A 19005-nucleotide genomic window follows, 5' to 3' on the forward strand; every position below is an offset into this window, starting at 1 on the left:
GGGGGACAAAAAACAAAATGGCGCCGGTGCTACCTTTGACCTGTCATATGACAAGGCAAAGGTAGCGCCGGCGCCATTTCTACAACGCACCCGGAGGTCCGAGAGTAAAAGATCACACCGGGACTCTTCCTCTGGACCCCAGGTAATTTAAGGCATTTTGGGGGGGTTCGGGAGGGTGGGGGATTTATTGTAAAGGGTCGGGGTGGGATTTAGGTTTGTTTTAGTGTGCCGGTTTTCCCGCCTTCCCCCTTCCCCTCCCCCCCCACTGGACCCCAGGTAATTTAAGGCATTTTGGGGGGTTCGGGAGGGTGGGGGATTTATTTTATAGGGTCGGGGTGGGTTTTAGGGATGTTTTAGTGTGCCGGTTTTCGATTTACACGATTTACATGATATTTAAAAAACCCAAACTGCGACGATCCGATTCCCTCCCCCTCCCAGCCGAAATCGATCGTTAAGACGATCGATCACATGATTCACATCTCTATTATTTACACTTTCGAATAATAGAAGGACTAAGGGGCATTCCATGAAGTTAGCAAGTAGCACATTTAAGACCAATTGGAGAAAATTCTTTTTCACTCAACGCACAATAAAGCTCTGGAATTTGTTGCCAGAGGATGTGGTTAGTGCAGTTAGTGTAGCTGGGTTTTAAAAAAGGTTTGGATAAGTTCTTGGAGAAGTCCATTAACTGCTATTAATCAAGTTTACTTAGGGAATAGCCACTGCTATTAATTGCATCAGTAGCATGGGCTCTTCTTAGTGTTTGGGTACTTGCCAGGTTCTTATGGCCTGGAGTGGCCACTGTTGGAAACAGGATGCTGGGCTTGATGGACCCTTGGTCTGACCCAGTATGGCAAGCCTTATGTTGTTATGTACTGTTTCACACTGCCCTGCAGGAGGTCTGGAATTGAGTCCTGGGCCAGACCTCTGCTCCTTGGGCTGGTAATGCTGCAGAGGTAGTGTTCACAGCTCTGGGGGGGGGGGGGGGGAAGAGAGGGAAACCCAATTAAATGGCAACACCCAATCATTATACTCTGTGTCCAGGGTCTGTGGCCCTTGGCCGGGAGCTATCACTGCGATGCCTGGACCGACTTTGGAGGGGGAAAAACCCTGGGTAGCTGCAAATGAAGGGTCATGGTGCTGTAGCCTGACTGAACTGGAAGCTCATAGAAGCAGGAGGGAACTGTAAAGTAAAAAAGAAAAAAGCACCATCACGTGTCCCAAAATAACATGTACAGATGTGGTCCCTTTCTCGGTCAGCTCCTGGGCACAGGGGCCACTGGAAGAGTCACGGACCTCCTGGGTTCCAGCACAGGGAGAGGAGGAGGGGAGAAATGGTCTTTTCAAGGTCTCACTGGGGCTCTTCTGCACACCAGTCAGTTGCACAAGGGAAACGCTTTTCACTCAGAGAACTGTTGTTCAAATTAAAAGCCTTTACTGAAAGCTGGTGGCCGAAAAACAAAGCCCAAAGAAGTATATCAGAAGGTAGTGAATGGCAGCCAGGCAAAGTCCCGAGATCAAACAGGATCTTTCTCCTCCTTGCACACTCTCCTCAAACAGGTAAGGTCTTACGGCTGACCCTCTTCCTTCCTGGGCCCTCTCAGTACCTCTTGGGTGGCAGATCTTCCCAAGTCTTCCTCTACAGCTGAGTCTCTGGCTGATGCTTTGGCTCAGGCAGCCGCTCTTGGATTTTCCCAGGGCAGGCTATTTTCTAACTGGAACCTCCCCAGTATACTCATTCCCCTGGCTCTGAAGAATTCCCCCAGGAACTCTTCTCTTAGGAGACCTTGGAATCCCAGGTATTTCTCCCCTCCTGGACTCCTTTCAGCTCTGTCTCAGAAACACTGAACTCCCCCTCCTCCCCAGACCTTCCCTGCGGAGGGATCCACCCAGTGGTACCAGTCCCCGTGGAGATAGGATTCCAAGAGCTGGGGTTCTATCTCCTATGACCGCATCACATGGGTGCAGTACTTTTATCCATCCTCACAACCCCTCCCACTGAGGAGGGGGACACTACCCTGACATCACTTTAGGGGCAAGGTCTGACTGAGATCAGCCGAGGCCACTGCCATTATGAAAGTCAAGGGCAAAAGCTACCGAGAGGGGCAGACGTTGACACCATATACAATATATAAATCATTCAGAAGTTGCAGAATGCTGCTATTAAAATGGAAAATAACATTTCTAGTCCGAGGCTTTGTCGGTTCCTGTGCTCTACCTGTTCTGTGCTGGGGCAGTGTGTGTGAGGGAAGCCTGCACTGCTGCCACCTGTTCTATCCCTGTTGTGTACGGGGCACTGTGTGTGTGGGAAGCTTCTGCCTGTGCTATCCCTGTTCTGTGTAGGGGGCAGTGTGTGCCAGGGAAGCTTGCACTGCTGCTGCTGCCTGTGCTGTACCTGTTCTGTGTAGGGGGCAGTGTGGGCCAGGGAAGCTTGCACTGCTGCTGCTGCCTGTGCTCTACCTGTTCTGTATAAGGGGCAGTGTGTGCCAGGGAAGCTTGCACTGCTGCTGCCGCCTGTGCTGCACCTGTTCTGTGGTGAGGCAGTGTGTGTGAGGGAATCTTGCACTGCTGCTGCTGCCTGTGCTGCACCTGTTCTGTATAGGGGGCAGTGTGTGTGAGGGAATCTTGCACTGCTGCTGCTGCCTGTGCTGCACCTGTTCTGTATAGGGGGCAGTGTGTGTGAGGGAATCTTGCACTGCTGCTGCTGCCTGTGCTGTACCTGTTCTGTATAGGGGGCAGTGTATGCCAGGGAAGCTTGCACTGCTGCTGCTGCCTGTGCTGTACCTGTTCTGTATAGGGGGCAGTGTATGCCAGGGAAGCTTGCACTGCTGCTGCTGCCTGTGCTGTACCTGTTCTGTATAGGGGGCAGTGTATGCCAGGGAAGCTTGCACTGCTGCTGCTGCCTGTGCTGTACCTGTTCTGTATAGGGGGCAGTGTGTGTGAGGGAATCTTGCACTGTTGTTTGTGCTGTACCTGTTCTGTGTAGGGGGCAGTGTGTGTGAGGGAATCTTGCACTGCTGCTGCTGCCTGTGCTGCACCTGTTCTGTATAGGGGGCAGTGTGTGTGAGGGAATCTTGCACTGCTGCTGCTGCCTGTGCTGTACCTGTTCTGTATAGGGGGCAGTGTGTGTGAGGGAATCTTGCACTGTTGTTTGTGCTGTACCTGTTCTGTATAGGGGGCAGTGTATGCCAGGGAAGCTTGCACTGCTGCTGCTGCCTGTGCTGTACCTGTTCTGTATAGGGGGCAGTGTATGCCAGGGAAGCTTGCACTGCTGCTGCTGCCTGTGCTGTACCTGTTCTGTATAGGGGGCAGTGTGTGTGAGGGAATCTTGCACTGTTGCTTGTGCTGTACCTGTTCTGTGTAGGGGACAGTGTGTGCCAGGGAAGCTTGCACTGCTGCTGCTGCCTGTGCTGTACCTGTTCTGTATAGGGGGCAGTGTGTGTGAGGGAATCTTGCACTGTTGCTTGTGCTGTACCTGTTCTGTGTAGGGGGCAGTGTGTGCCAGGGAAGCTTGCACTGTTGCTTGTGCTGTACCTGTTCTGTGTAGGGGACAGTGTGTGCCAGGGAAGCTTGCACTGCTGCTGCTGCCTGTGCTGTACCTGTTCTGTGTAGGGGGCAGTGTGTGCCAGGGAAGCTTGCACTGCTGCTGCCGCCTGTGCTGTACCTGTTCTGTGGTGTGAGGTGCTCTGGCAGATTTGTGGGTGAATAAAGTACTTGAATATCATTTGGTGCTGCAGTCAAGATCAAGATGCATCAGCGGAGCTGCATGTGATGGTCACAGAACTGAAATTGTAAACAATTTAGTAATGACATTGACCTCTATTTGACTTACATTATTAATCACATTAGACGGTGGTGTTGGGATGTATCAGTATTACATTCCCGAGAACGACAATCCCTCGCCTGTGTGTGGGTGTTGGAGCACATTGAATAGGTGAATAATATAATAATTTCTCTATAAGAACATAAAGGGGAGCTTACAGGCTGTGCTTATCTACCTATTTCCAGACTCTTTGCTGTGTGCAGACTGGGAGATAGCTGGCTATAAATCTTACAGGCCGTCCTGGCACCCAATACCCCCTCTATCACGGATCTCCTGCTGTAATGAAAATTCTGTTTATTAACCCTGTCCTATCAGCCCCAGATACCAAATGAGGGCCCTCTGCGGAATTCCCAGTGGAAATAGCACAGACTCTTACGAGGTGCGTCCCACGAGGAGTTGTCTTGACATTAATAATCTTACTGCTGAAGTAAATGCTTGATGTTTTCTTTTCATTGGCATGCACGTTCCTGGCAAGAGAAACAAGCAAGGCTTGCAAATAATGGGCTGGCAGCCGGGCAAAGCCTGGAGTCACGATGGACTGGAAGTGTGGGCAGCATTGTACTTTTGGGGGGGGATGGAATATAAGTGCAGGAGGGGGTTACTTTTGTAACATCATGCATTTGTTACACCACAGCAGACTCGCTGGGGGGACTTTTCAAACTATGCATGCAAGTCTAAACTCCTCTCCAACTCCACCTTCAGGCCTTACGTGTGTACGTTTAACCGCTTTATCTGCCGGGCAATTTAAAAACAAAAAACCCCCCATTTCTTCAGGTCAAATAGTTTTGCCCATGGAAATGCTTTTGTAAAATTACCCTTTGAATATCGGGGATATTAGGCCCAGCCCCTGCTGTGGAGCAGAGTCATAGTGAATCTTTGGCCAATATGGCCTTGGCGACAGGCACCACACATTAGGGGCACAGCTCCCTCACCAGGCTGCTGCAAATAAGCTGCCTCTCTCTTCCTTCTCCTGTCCTCAGAGCTCAGGAGCTGCCACCACCCCAGGGCAGTAGCTCCTGCGCACCCACCCCCCATGCTCTCCTCCTAACATGGCCTGCAGGGCTGAAGATCTGGAACCAGTGGGGCCAATAATCAGTTTGCTGCTCCTGCTGCTGCCACCTCCCCTCTTCACATGGTCCACAGAGCAAGGATCGGCTGTTGTGCTCCCCTCGCCCCCAGACTCCGCCTGGCAGAAGAGCAGCGTCGGCAACTGGCACGTCTAACTTCCTCCTTCTGCCGCTGGCTCCTCTCCCTCCTTTGCGGTTCAAAAACTGATCTGCACGGGAGAAAGAAGGATGGACAGCAAGAAGAAACACCCACCACCAGCTCCCCTCCCCTCTGTGCACTGCAGGGGAGGAACGTTTGAAAGTGAGGGAGAAAAGGGGGGAGGATGGAAGATGAAGTGGGATCTGAAGGAAAGGGAAAGGAGGGGTGAAGATGGAGAGGTGGGGGCTGATAGAAGGTGGGGGGGTGGAAGGAGAGAGAGCAGAAGAAGGATGGAACATGTGGATGGTTGGGGGGGGAGAGGGTAAGATGGAAGATGGGGCAGGATGGAAGTAGGGGTAATTGGGGGATGAGAGGGAAACTAAAGAGTGTGGAAGGTCAAGGGCTGAAAAGGAGCAAAAGAAGGGAAGAGTTGAGGTGAAGGGTTGGAACATGGAGGACAGAAGGGGAAGAAGGAGGGAAGAAATCTAGCTATGCTTTTATAACGAGACAGAAATATCTCAAAACGGGATGTCGGGGAAAGATCAATGTCAGAGGGATGTAGAGGGGGAACTAAAGAAGACAGGAGAAGAGAGAAAAACAGAAAATGAACAGAAGTCACTGTCAAAGGAGTTAAGAGATCAAGAGGAAAGCAGAAAAAAATAGGATGAGAACCAAAGTGATTAGAAAAATAGGGAAAGTCGTTTTGTAACATTGCAGGTAATTTATGTGGCATCTATGCACCTAAGTCACACCAAATTTCAAAGCAAAATTATTTGTATAAGTTTGCTTTGAAAATTATGCAAAGGTATGTGCATAAACTCACCTGCACAAAGTTAGACCATAAGAATTGCCATACTGGGTCAGAGCAAGGGTCTATCAAGCCCAGGATCTTCTTTCTAACAGTGGCCAATCCAAGTCAAGTACCTAGCAGCATCCCAAACAGTATATAGATCCCATGCTGATATTGCACAATGATAAGTAGTGGCTTTTCTTATGTCTAGCTTATTAATACCAGTTTATGGACTTCTCCTCCAAGAACTTGTCCAAATCTTTTTTTAAACTTACTGCCTTTACCACATCCTCTGGCAATGAATTCCAGAACTTATATGTTGAGTGAAATTTTCTCCAATTTATTTTTAAATGCACTGCTTATTAACTTCATGGAGTTTCCCCTAGTCTTTGCATTTTTTATTTTTTTTTAAAGTAAATAACCAGTTCACATTTACTGGTTATATTCCACTCATGATTTTATAGATCTCTATTATATCCTATTATATCATGCGTGCATGATATAAAATCGGCAGTATGCACCTGCGTGCACATGCAAATCTGGCGAGAGTTGGGTTCTACAGGGAAACTCATAGCACAAGAGTGAAACCGATGAGCAGTAACACCTTTGTCAAGGCTTTAGCCTCGCTTCTCATGAGCATTCAGCTCCAAAACATAGTCATCAAGATAGGGATGGAATGAAAGTGAGAGTCCTGGTCATCCCATAGAAATGTAGAATTTCTGGGTGGGGTAGAGGGGAATCTGGAGTAAGTATAGACATAAAGGACTTGATTTTCCAAAGGACAGCGTCTACATGTAAAGCCCTGTTTGAAAATTAGTTTGGGATCTATGTGCATAAAAGTAGGTGTGGAACACAATTTGGCGTGGACTTTTATGCACTGAAGTAGGCGTTCCAGAGGGCAGGTTGGGGGCTGGACTTTTGTGCATGCTTTCCGTTTTCAAACTGTAACTTTGTGATTGGATGTCGGCACTGATTTTGCACACCCCTGCGAACTTTCAAAGCGGATTTATCCTCAAAATTCTGCCTTGATAATTCAGGATAAAGTTTGCAAGTTAAAAGTACTCACATACTTTAACCCTCTGTGATCCATTTAAAATTACCCTCAAAAGCTTGAGAGTGAATAATGGTTGACTGTGGGCAAGACACAGAGCCCAGGATGGACAAATAATTGTCAGAGATTCTACCACAATCCCCATCATCTCCTCATAGACATTTCTAACACTTGGCTAAAATATCAGGAACCCAGATTCTTTCATTGACCATTATGTTTGCTTTATATTTTATTATTTTATTTAAGACTTTTATCTATCGACATTCTTAGGCACATCATGCCGGTTTACAGCGAACGTCGTTAACAGAGAAGAGTGAGTTACATAAAACAGGGGCAGGGGCAACAGGGGAGTTAAGGAGATAAAGTCATTTCAAAATATATGGTAAACACAGAGAATGACACTAAGGCATATCAAGATATATGAAGAACATAAAACAGTAACAATGTGATCACTTGGCATGAGGGTCATCTAGCACAGCTAAGAAGGGTTGCGAGGAAGTAAGTCCATGTAGAGTGGCATGAGCGGTGAAGTGGGACTCTTACATCAAACTTATATCACTGCAATGCCCACTTGGGGGTTCTGATGAAGATCTGTTCTTCAGTTATTGGTGCAGTATTCATGCTTTTCATCCTCCAGGTGATGCCTGCCTGGGGCTCTGATGAAGAACTGCTCTTCAGATGTCTGTGCTGTATCCATGCATTTCATGTACCAGTGTGATGCCTGCATGAGGCTCTGATGAAGATCTGCTCTTCAGCTGCCTGTGCTGTATTCATGTTTTATGTGCATCTGGGGTTCTGATGATCAGATTTACTTAGATTCTTAATGGTAGGAACAATGGAGGAGTTACTGGATATGTTTGCAAACATAATTAAAATTTTGGCACCTGTAAGCAGGACTGGAGAACAGGAGATCCCCTCCCCATCCCACAGATCATAGAGGGATGGGGGAAAACGGGGGGGGGACCAGAGTCCCACGATGGTATATTTTGAAGCAGCACTAGTATACAGTCCTAAAGCAAGCAGGAACAGGATCCTCTATCTCTAAATCTGAGCCTGCAAACATTTATATCTATTCTAGCTTGAAACATGCATTTAAATATATATTTTTAAATTTCGTAAAATTAATTACAGAGTTAGCATCATTCACTGTTCTAATGCATAGTCACATTTTTAATTGAAAGGTAAAATCATGAAAACCATTTAATAAATTTGTCCTGAGAATATAAATTCATCATACAACAATCAAAACCAACTCCCCTCCTCCTTCCCACCCACCCATATTCCCATTTCTCTCATTAATCCCCATTTAAGGTAATCTATAAATGTTTCTTTTTTTTGTTTTCCCTCTGCAGAATTCCATTCGGCACAATTTGTCTTTGAATAAATGTTTCATGAAAGTGCCACGGCAGAAGGATGAGCCTGGCAAGGGGGGCTTCTGGCAAATAGATCCTCAGTATGCAGACATGTTTGTCAATGGTGTTTTCAAGAGGAGACGAATGCCAGCAACTCACTTCAACTCCATGCGGCAAAATAAACTGGCCTCGGTGCCAGAATTCTCCTACAGCACCTCTGCCAACACTGACAATGGGCAGCCAGCATCAGAGAATGCTTCCCATCATCACCACTACCATCACAACCATCACTATCATCACGACCAAAGCTTCAGTCTACCAGATGCTCAACAAATGGTTACCAAACGCAAACAACCCATGCCAAAGTGCAATCTAAAAGTTGCTAGAAGTTCCAAGCTTCCTCTTATACCACTGGAAGACAGAGATGTAGAATCTCTGAAAGGAGATTTTGACTGGGCCTTGGTCTTTGATGATGTCTTCAATGGCAATGGTAGCAATTTTGAGGATTTTGATGTCAATGTGGCTCTGAACTCATTGGGAACAGATATTGACCTTACTGTGCAAGGGAGGCACATTAGCACATCTAGTAAGTGGTGCCTGAACCCACTGGACTATCACTGTATGGAAAACAACCTTCAGGGGTCTCAGTCTGAGGATCTCCCCTTCTGCAGTAACCCTCTGAGACACCCCTGGGAAGAAGTGAAAGAAGAAGCCATTGGTAACCTATACAGTTTTGATCAAAGTTTAAACTTCTGTGAAGGATTTTTAAACGAGATCCCTCAATTTGAAAGAGTGGATGCCTTCATGTGACCTACATCCATGAGACGTCTTCCCATCCCACAGTCTTTTGCAACTTTGTCAAAATATGCTCTTTCTATTTTTTGCTACATTAACATCCACATTCTTGAATATTATTAAGTGGACTTATAGTTGATGGGAAATTGTTCTACTGTGATTTTGTTTTTTTTGATTCTGTGTCTTAATCAGACCAGGAGTGATGGTTATTGCACAAATAGTTTTGATGGCTTGCAGCTGAATCAACTGAAAGCAGAACCCTTTCCTTCCTCTCCAGATAAGATGGACCCTGTGGCTAGAAGATGTCTTCTCATCTATGCCCCTTTCACACATCCTTCATCAGTCTTGCTTTCCTTTCTTTGTCCTCTTCTTTTACTTTCATTCTCTGTTTCTCTCCTCCCTATCCGTGTCTCTTTCCTATCTCCATCTTCATGCTTTCAGTTTTGAAAACTGCTGAACACATTCCACGCGCTTGATATTTTGGGAAATCTCAGTGTAGTTATGGTGAAAAAAATATCTTGGAGCTTGCTGTATGAGAACAAATTTATAGGATCTTTTCAGGCACTCGGCAGCTCTTAAAAATGTCCTGAACTGTCATCCTGAGGGTCTTCTTGCAACAGTAGACAGCATGCATTACGTACTGTGGTATGGGGGTGAGAGAGGTTTTGGCCTATTCCGATGACATCTCAATGACCTGAGGCCCATTGTGTGGACATTTTGATGACCTCGGCCCAGTGTAATGGCATCTATGTGACTTTGAAGAGCCGTAGTGGCATCCCAATGAATATAGCTTCTGTGACTTTTCACCCTGTGTGGTGACGTTTTGATCTGATGGCGTCTCAACAACTTTGGTTTGAAAAGAGTTGATGATGACCATGGAAGACATCGTGCATCTGAACTGCTACAAAAACTCATGACTGTTGTGATTGTACCAACTTGAAGTTTTTAGATTTGTCTGCCAGATAATGTATTGCTCAGCATATTTTTATACCTGTATATGGAAAAAAAAAGTTACTTTGTAAGGTAGTTTTTGTTGTTTTTTTTTTTTTGCATGAAATACTGAGGGAGGAAGCCAGTGGGGGAGGGACTACAGCTACTGCATAGTATGGGGTTGGGAATGAATTGTAGTGCATGTGTCTCAACATGTCATTTAACCTTTTTTTTTGTTTTTTAATTATTTTCTTATGCAAACATGGGGGATTGGTTTTGTGTGAGTGTGGATTAAGGAACGATGACTACCGATGATGTAATTCATAAGGACTTGGGGGGGGCAAAAATAGAAACTAAACATGAAATATTTTAAAAGTTTGGCTTGTGTATCTGTTTTCAGGTGTCCCTTAAAGGAGAGGCTCATGTTGCCATTAGAGGCTATGTACATTAGTTCGCTATGTACCCATGATAAGGTGCTATTAGTTTGTACAAATGTGTCATTCTTGGCAGTTAGCCTTCCGTTTACTAGATGTGCATGTGCTTTGAAGCCATATAGGTCTTTCTGTTTAGATGAAGAAGGGCCTTGTGGTTATGCAGATTCACAGAGCGCATCGTCTTTAGATAACTTTTCCACTGGCCCCATAAAACACGTCGCAACCTGCCATATGCCTATTACAGCTCTGCACTGCTATGCCTAACTAAATGTCTCTTTGGTTGTTATGCCTCCAGCTGAATGTAACTCGCCTTGAGCTACCAATGAGAACGGCGTGAGCTGAACACGAAAGAAATAAAATTTTCAGAGTGATTTACCTGTGTAAGTAGGTATGTACCTGGATTGCTTACTCCTGTTGCAAAATTGTATTCCACTCCAGTGCCGGAACAGCTAAACATACGCAGAGCCTTTCACAGCACACACACTTCTAGCCATCTTTAAAAAAACGTAGCATACCCGGACGGGTGTTTAAATTCAGGGCAGTAAACAGCGCACATGTATCTTTTTTTTTTTTTCAATTGTACACGCGTTGTTTTGTCCCTGATCAACTGCACACCCAAATAGCAAGGGCAAAGCATGCGCACACCTCTGAGGGCAATTTTCAAAAGGGAAACTATAGCAGTAGCCGTCCTTTGAAAAGAGAGCACCCCAGTCTATATCCCACTTAAAAGTATACACTATATGGGACCCTGCTTATACTTTTTGCCAGGCAGGAAGAGAATTTTATGAGGGGGCCATTTTACAATAGTAAAGTGATACTTACCCAGATAAATGAATATTTAATTTTGAAAATTGCTTTCAAGAGGTTCACAGCAAGCATAGAACTCCCCACTCTCCCCGCCAGAAAAACAGACAAATTCAGATTTGTTAGTACCTAACTGGAGACTGTTTTCCATCGCATTGCTGTGTGCGATGTGCTGATGTCAGAAGGTTTGTACGATAAAGTGGCAGGGCTCATCCACTGGAAACAGTATAAACACTAAAACATCACCAGCATGGCGGGATCACAACCCTCATCGAAGTGTAGAGAATGAAGAAGTTGTGATCACCTGGGCCATTCCTATCCCAAGCAATAAAAATCTTGATGTGAGAAAACCAGAGACAGTGGTAAAGGAGAAAAACACAGAAACAGAATGACTATTCTGTATAATAGAGAGAGAGAGAGAGGATCATCAAGTACCTAAAGGTGCCATAGGAAACCAGGAACGTGGCAGAAAGATACCGAAATACTCCCAATTTTATTAGGTGCCACCAGCCCAATTAAAAAGAATGCCCAAGTGCACCTTGAAATGTTGCCTGTACTTTTATTTATTTCTTTTATTCTATTTATATTCTGCTATTTCCATACAGGTCTATATTTAGACACAGTCCAGATAGCAAAGTCAGCCGGATAAACTTTGGAGGCATATTCAACAGTGCAGCCACACTACTGAATATAGCCGACTATCTTAATTAGTTAGCCGGCTCGTTGACCTAACCAGACTTAGCTGGCTAAGTTATCCGGCTAACTCTGAATATTGGAGTTAACTTAGCCAGCTAACTCTGCTCCTCCCAGTTATGCCCCTGGACTGCCCCCTAACTTATTCGGCTAATTTCTAGCCTCCTAACTTATTAGCTGGCTAGAATTTAGCTGGATAAGGGCTGAATATAGCCGGGTAAGCCATTTAGATGGATATCTATTATGTTATCCGTCTAAATGGCTTTTGAATATGGACCTCATAATGTTCTCCAGAAGGAAGTTCTTCTTGCAACAATATAAGTATTAAGAGTAAATCTGGGAGACTGAGATCTTCCCCTGCTTTAAGAATGAGTTCATTCCTGCCATGGTATGTGCTAAACAAGCCCATCTGGAGACATATAACCCTCTTCCATCCCCAAATAAAAGTTATAATCTGAAGTCATACAGTTCAGAAATACCTAGTAAGGTGCTAATTATACCCTAGAGGGGATGATCTAATTTTATGGGTTTTTATTTAGTAATCACATAGTAAACTAATAGAGCTGCTTTAAACTTCTCTTCAAAGACCTGGAGTCATCCTGCGTTAGGAATCCTTTTTAGCAGAGCAGTGGTTGGTTAATCTTCTTGCAAGGGATCTGGTTTCAGCAGTCTCCTATTCTCACAGTCAGCCATACTCTCTGAAAGGTGTGGAGGTGTGTCTGCACGAATGCTGGCTGCTTCCAGAGAATAAATCCTCTTAACGCCAAAAGTTATTTTATTGTTTTCAATGTATGGCTCCTCCTTTCCACCATGGTTCTCGAGATGGATGTAAGATTCCATTATTTCATAGCCACAGAGTAGCAAGACTAGCTACCCCTTCCATGGAAGTAAGCTGGCAGGCTCCAGTCAGAGCTTCTGGAGTTTTGGGCTGACTTTAAATAAATAAGATCAGAGCTGGGGCCTCTGAATAACCCCTCCTTTTCCCTCACAAACAGATCCCCCAGCCTATCGGTGCCAAGACCTTACCAACCATGCTCCAGCTTCAGCAGGACACTGGAAGGGTTATTACAGATCTAAACTTGACACTAGTATTTAAGAACAATGAGATATTAGAAAGTCAAATACGAGTGGTGGTGGAAGAGGTATATAGAAAAGATACTGGCACTAAGCAGTCACCCAGCTATCAATAGTCCTGAAAATCAGAATGAGACCTTTCAGGACCTTGGAAGCAACAGGTACCAACCACAATCCTGCTTGAGTAAAAGAGTTCCCTTAAAATAATATAAGTACGCAGGGCCTTCACCCAAATACTTTACAGTTCAATACTTTAAAATCCTACAGGTAGCCAACTAACCCTAGGGTAGCAAAAATCTGAGCCCCAGTCCACATGAGAGCTAGAGGGATCCTGGCCCCAGTTTCAAATGAGCTGGAAACACAAAGGAGCAAGAGGAAACTGCCCCCCCCCCCCCCCCCCCCCCAAAAAAAGAACATAGGCACTGAGCAAATAGAATGGGAACCTGAATGTGTTTTGAATAGTTCAGAAGTCTGCATACCTCCCCCTTGACCATCACATTAATGTGAAATGCACTTACAGCAGGGAGATTTCCATAAACTCATTCTGCTTTTCCACTTATAGATGGGACTTAAAGTCACTTTCCTATTGTGGCTGTTGTTGAAGACCTTTGTGCTCTGCCTTTGGGATCAGAAGCAGAACAGTAGTCCTAAGCTTGGGGAAAAACAGCTCTAGATCTTGTTTCCAGAGCCAGGAAGATTAGGACATGATGAGATCTCAGAGGCACTGCACATGTTGCCACCCTGAAATGCTGTTGAGTTGCAGATGAAAGAGTGACCTGCGTACAGGGGCGGATTGGCCTTTCGGAGGATCGGGCATCCTCCGGTGGGCCGGTCGCTCTGGTCACGTGGTCTGCTGAGTGCAGCCGCGACAGAGCCGTGCTTGGCAGACCACAGGGTATCTTGTGGGCCAGTTTTGGGGAAAATCCCCGGGCCGATCTTTACCCGGAATCCGCCCCTGCCTGCATACTAACATGGTTTCAGTGCACAGGAGGCAAGCCTCTTTCAATGGAAAGGAAACTCTAGAACAAGGGGTCATGGGATGAGCGTGAAAGGGGGTAGATTCAGGAGTAATCTGTTACAGAAGAATCCAGCTTTATCTAGGATAGACTTCTAACCATAATTGGAAGGGTCTTCTAGTATCATTCTTCATCGCTGTCAACATCCTTAAATAATGAACAGTCTGAAGTTGTTGGCATGCTCTAGAAAGAGGTGAAGTAGCTTGTTTCTTCCAGCAAGATGCCAACGTACATCTGGCAGCAATAATAATCTGCAGGATTATACACTGCAATGAAAGTGACACATCAGAGACAGGAATGCTCAAAAGGAATACTTTGGGATCCTTGGGGAATGACCTGAGTAAATATCCCTAATTAACCCCAAAATCTGATCTCAAAATTGCTGAGCCAATGGGCATTGCTACCAAATGTGAAAAAGAGTTCCAATCGCACCACACTGACGCCAGCAATTCCTTCTAGTATTAGGATAAATTTTATGAGGCATCTCTGGCGTCAGACACCAATTATATAATAATTTGTAACCATTCTCTACATGCAGAGAACTTGAGCTACAACCAACTGATTAAATCAAAGACCCCAAGTATTTTCATCCAAAGTCTCATCCAAATCTCGCTCTAAAACACTATGTGCCTAGATTTGAAGTTCAACTCTCCATTCAGCAAACCATAAAGTTTTGAAGTCAATCCTTTAGTACTACTAGCCTTTTAACAATAACCCTCATATAGCGTTTTTCCCATCCTTAGTTCTAATTTAATAGAGTATAAATCCATATAATGCTTCAATTGGAGATTCAGAAATTAATGCCAAGGAGTCAAAGGATATTTTCCTAAATGGTTATCAAAATGCAACATACCTTGGTTTCCACAAAAATGTTCAGATCGACTAATTCCAATTGTGTCGCTCCTCTGGAAAGCTGAAGAGACAAGCCCAGGTTAAAAATCAGCATTAAATCGTATGGAAGATTTAAAAAAATAATTCCTAGTCCCCACCAACAAGACTTTCCAGTTATCCAACATCCTAAGGGTATGCTATGTAAAAGGAGAGACACTATGGCCAAGGTAAGTTTGAATCTCTTAGTGAACCTCACCAGTACCTCTCTGGGAATAGTTCCCACAATTGTTTACTTAAAGCCCATTGTTTACCAACTGTCCTCCTATGCCAATCCATTAAATCTCTCAATTGCGAAGCCCAATAGAATTTTTTAATATTGGAGACCCCCAGACCACCTGACACTTTTGACTGTTAAAGAACTGATTTAGTGACCCTTGATGATCTACGTCTCCATATATAGCTGAAAAACTTTCTCTGCAAACCTTTCAGAAATGTATCGAGTACCAAGACTGGCAAAGTCTGAAACAAATAACAAAGGTGAGGCAAGACATCCATCTTAACTGATGCAATACGACCCAACCAAGATAAATCATGCTGTTCCATTTTTCCAATTCCTTAGAAATAGCAACAATCAGAGTAAATAGTTAAACTTAAAAAATTCATTATGCCCTGCAGCAAGAAAGACCCCCAAATATTTCAGCTTCTCTTTCGCTACTTAGAAGGAAACTGGGGTTGCAGACATTTTATCAAGTCCACCAAAAGAGAAATATTGAAAATTTCAGAGTTGTCAATGTTTATTTTAAATCCTGTTGGTCTATGAAATAGACCAACAGTTGTTGGTCTATGAAATAGACCAACAACTTCAAGGAAAGACTCAAGCGTACTTATAGTTACTAGGAGGTCATCAGCAAAAAAATAAGATGTAATAAGGAACCCTGCCCACAAGGATTCCTGCTATCCCCACATTTGATGTAACCTGCTCTGCAAAAGGCTCCATACTGATATTGAATTAAAGAGTGGACAAAGGGCAACCCTGTCTAGTGCCCCGTCGCAACCTAAAGTTCTTAGAATATCCCCCATTAATTTTAATACATGCCTGCAGAGATGCTTATAATTTGCAGATCCAAACCAAAAATTATCCCCAAGGCCCATTTTCTCCAGACCTTGAAAGAGATACCACCAGTGGACCCTGTCAAATGCTTTCTTGGCATCGACTGCTAGCAAAAGAGAAGGTATATGCTCGCTCCTAGCAAAGTGTATCAAGTTCGAGATTTTCTTCACATTATCTGCTGCCAAATGCCCAGGAATAAATCTGCATCAATCCTAATGAACTCATAACTGAACTACATTACTAAGATGTTTGGCAAGAATCTTTGCCAATATCTTAATGTCTATATTTTAAAGAAATTGGTCTGTAGGAACCACATAATGTGATATCTCTTCCCTCCTTAGCCAGCATAGTAATGCCAACCAAACTGAAAGGCAAAGTCAACTCCCCTCCCACCAGTACATTATTAAACATGTTGACCAAGGGTAATACTAATACAGCACTGAAGTCTTATAAAATTGGATGGAGAAACCATCTAGTCCATCTAGTTCTGGAGACTGCCCAGTTGTTAGCTCCTTAATAGTATAAAAAAAACCTCCTGAGCTGTTGTCTATTAAGATGCATTTGCACCTCCGGATTGATCATGGGATAGATAGCAAATCACTTCCTGATTCTGTCATTATCCAGCACAAAATTCCCATACAAACTGGTATTGGGCAATCCTGTTCTTCAATCTTTGGGCTAAATACCTGCCAACCTTGTTACCTGATTCAAAATACTTCTGCTTAGAGAGAACTAATGATAAGAAATCTCCTCAACAGATAATAGATGTAACCTATTTCTGGCAGCTTCCAGTTCCAGCAATACCTTGGGATCAGGGATGGCCTTATGGGAACATTCTAGGTCACAAATAGAAGTACGCAAAGAAAACTTAATCTTTTCCCTTTCCTCTTTCCCATAGGCTGACAATAAGTTCAACTTTCCTCTGACGACAGCCTTCAAGCAGTATCAAAGAATAACCGGAGAGATATTATCTTTATCGTTAAACTATAGATAGAACAAAATATTTCATTCCACCTGTCACAGATGTCGTTATCATGAAAAAAAACCTTTCATTTACTCTCCAAAACTATCTGCCTCTATCATTTGAAGTCAACTGAAAGTCCTAGAGAATGGGAGCATGGTCAGATCATGTCATAGACCCTATATCTGTTCCTAAAGTACCAAAGACCAATGCTTTGTCAACTCCCCAAAAAAAAATCTATCCTGGAATAAGAGTTGTGAGGTTTTGAGAAAAATGTATAATTATGAGCAGAAGGATACAACAATCTCCATGTGTCCACCAAGCTCCATCCATCCATTAATTTTTTTTCAAATGAATTCTATGGGACTTAACATGACAGGCCTGCCCCAGGAGTGTTATCAAGTGAGGGAGAAATAGTACTATTAAAATCTCCCCCATTAATAACATATCCATCAGGATACTCTAAAAAGACTCATGAAGTATTTGAAAAAAGCCCCCTGGTTCGAACTGGGACTATAAAGATTAACCAAAATATAGGCTGTTGAGTGAACTACCATTTTTACTATAAGAAATCTGCCTTCAATATCTCTATATACTACTGTCAGGTCAGCACTCTGATCTTTAGACACTAATATTCCTACTCCTCAACATTTATTACAAGATGTGCTGGAGGCAAGAAGTATGGTTGGGTATAGCTTAGAATACAGGAGCCTCATCTCTCTTCGTTAAGTAAATCTCTTGTACAAAAAGGATGGTAGCTCTTAGAAACTTGGTTTCCTTAAACAACATTTGCCTTTCAAAGGGAGAATTCAATCCTTAACATTAAGCAAAACTATTCTGCAGGTTATCCTAACAACATATGGAAGGAAAAAGCCACCTGAATCACTCTATTAAAGAAAAATATGAATATCTGTATCATCCCCAATCCTCTGAGGACATTCAGCCCAATCCACTCCCCCAAAACCACACAACCCACAACCTACCACCCAATGACCCCTTTCATTCTCCTCTTTCCCTCTCCCAACTTTTCCATACACAAGCTCCCACATTCCTTCCTCTCCCTGCTTCCCTGGCTCCACCCCCATCCACTCCCCTCCAAATCTTGATTTGCTACCCTCAAGGCGGATCATCTTTTACAAGAAGAATGGCATCACAAACCCAAAACATACCCAGCATGGTATAGTTAACCAATAAACACAAAAGTCAGAACCCCGAACACCGTCATCAAAGATAAGGCACAGGATAACAACAGCTAAATATTAAAATGATAATAAGAAAAGAATGTCCTGTATAAAGTCAAAAAATCCTGGCAAGGCCAACCTAATATAGTCAACAATAGTCAGTTAGGTAAGCTCCACAAGATCGCCACAGAGAATCAAAGGAAACAACCCACGCAGGAAACACACATAACTCTGGTGGAAGCTGAGTTTCGGGAATTCCTACGGAGTCACCTCCCACTTCTAGTCACCCTTTGCCACTTAGGATAATCCTTCCTGGCTAGGCTTAGCCCATGAAACAGTAATGCCTTAAACACATACAATTGTAGCTGCTTCCTCACTGGTTTTAACCTTGGAGGCGATCCCACTAATGGCAAACATTAAAGTGAAGGGGAACAGCCAGTGATATCTTATATTTTCCCTGCTCAGTATGGAGATTATCTCCCTCAGCTCTCTCCTCCTATAAATAGTAATAGGAGATAGGTCATTGTAGAACTCCACTATTGTGACTGTAAGGTCTGTGGTACATCTCAGTCTCTTGTTATTCTTTAAAGAACTGTGTTTTTATGTGCTGATTGTTTTTGTGTTTATTTTCTGAATGTTTGTTAACCACTTAGGAGTGTTAATATGTGGTTTATAAATTTAAAATAAATAAATAAATCCCAGGCCAGCAAATCCATCTTCTGTGCTTGTGAAAAAATTTGCTCCATAATATGAAAGCAGGCAATAATGTCCAAGACATTTCTCTGAGGACTTCTCAAAGTTCTATGAGCCCTAGCAATCACGATGTCAGATTCTAAATTGGAGCTTTATCCTGCAGCTAGTACAGCCTTGCAGATATTTGTAATGAAATGACCTGAGCAGAGTACGAATAATTAGAAGATTCTGGAATGCCCTGAAAGCACAGGTTACAATGC

The 19005-nt window shown here is 43.8% G+C and overlaps 1 protein-coding gene across 2 annotated transcripts in view; it reads left to right on the forward strand.

Moving 5' to 3' along the window:
• Positions 1-10017, forward strand: part of LOC115076074 (forkhead box protein J1-B-like) — a 36079-nt gene extending 26062 nt beyond the window's left edge. For both annotated transcript variants that reach the window (XM_029577191.1, XM_029577192.1), the window contains one exon: positions 8223-10017. In XM_029577191.1, coding sequence (XP_029433051.1) covers positions 8223-9032 — 810 coding nt within the window. In that variant the 3' untranslated portion in view covers positions 9033-10017. The remainder of the gene's footprint in view (positions 1-8222) is intronic.
• The last annotated feature ends 8988 nt before the right edge of the window (positions 10018-19005 follow it).

The sequence above is a fragment of the Rhinatrema bivittatum genome, chromosome 14 (genome assembly GCF_901001135.1).
Source record: "Rhinatrema bivittatum chromosome 14, aRhiBiv1.1, whole genome shotgun sequence".
Lineage (NCBI taxonomy): Eukaryota > Metazoa > Chordata > Amphibia > Gymnophiona > Rhinatrematidae > Rhinatrema > Rhinatrema bivittatum.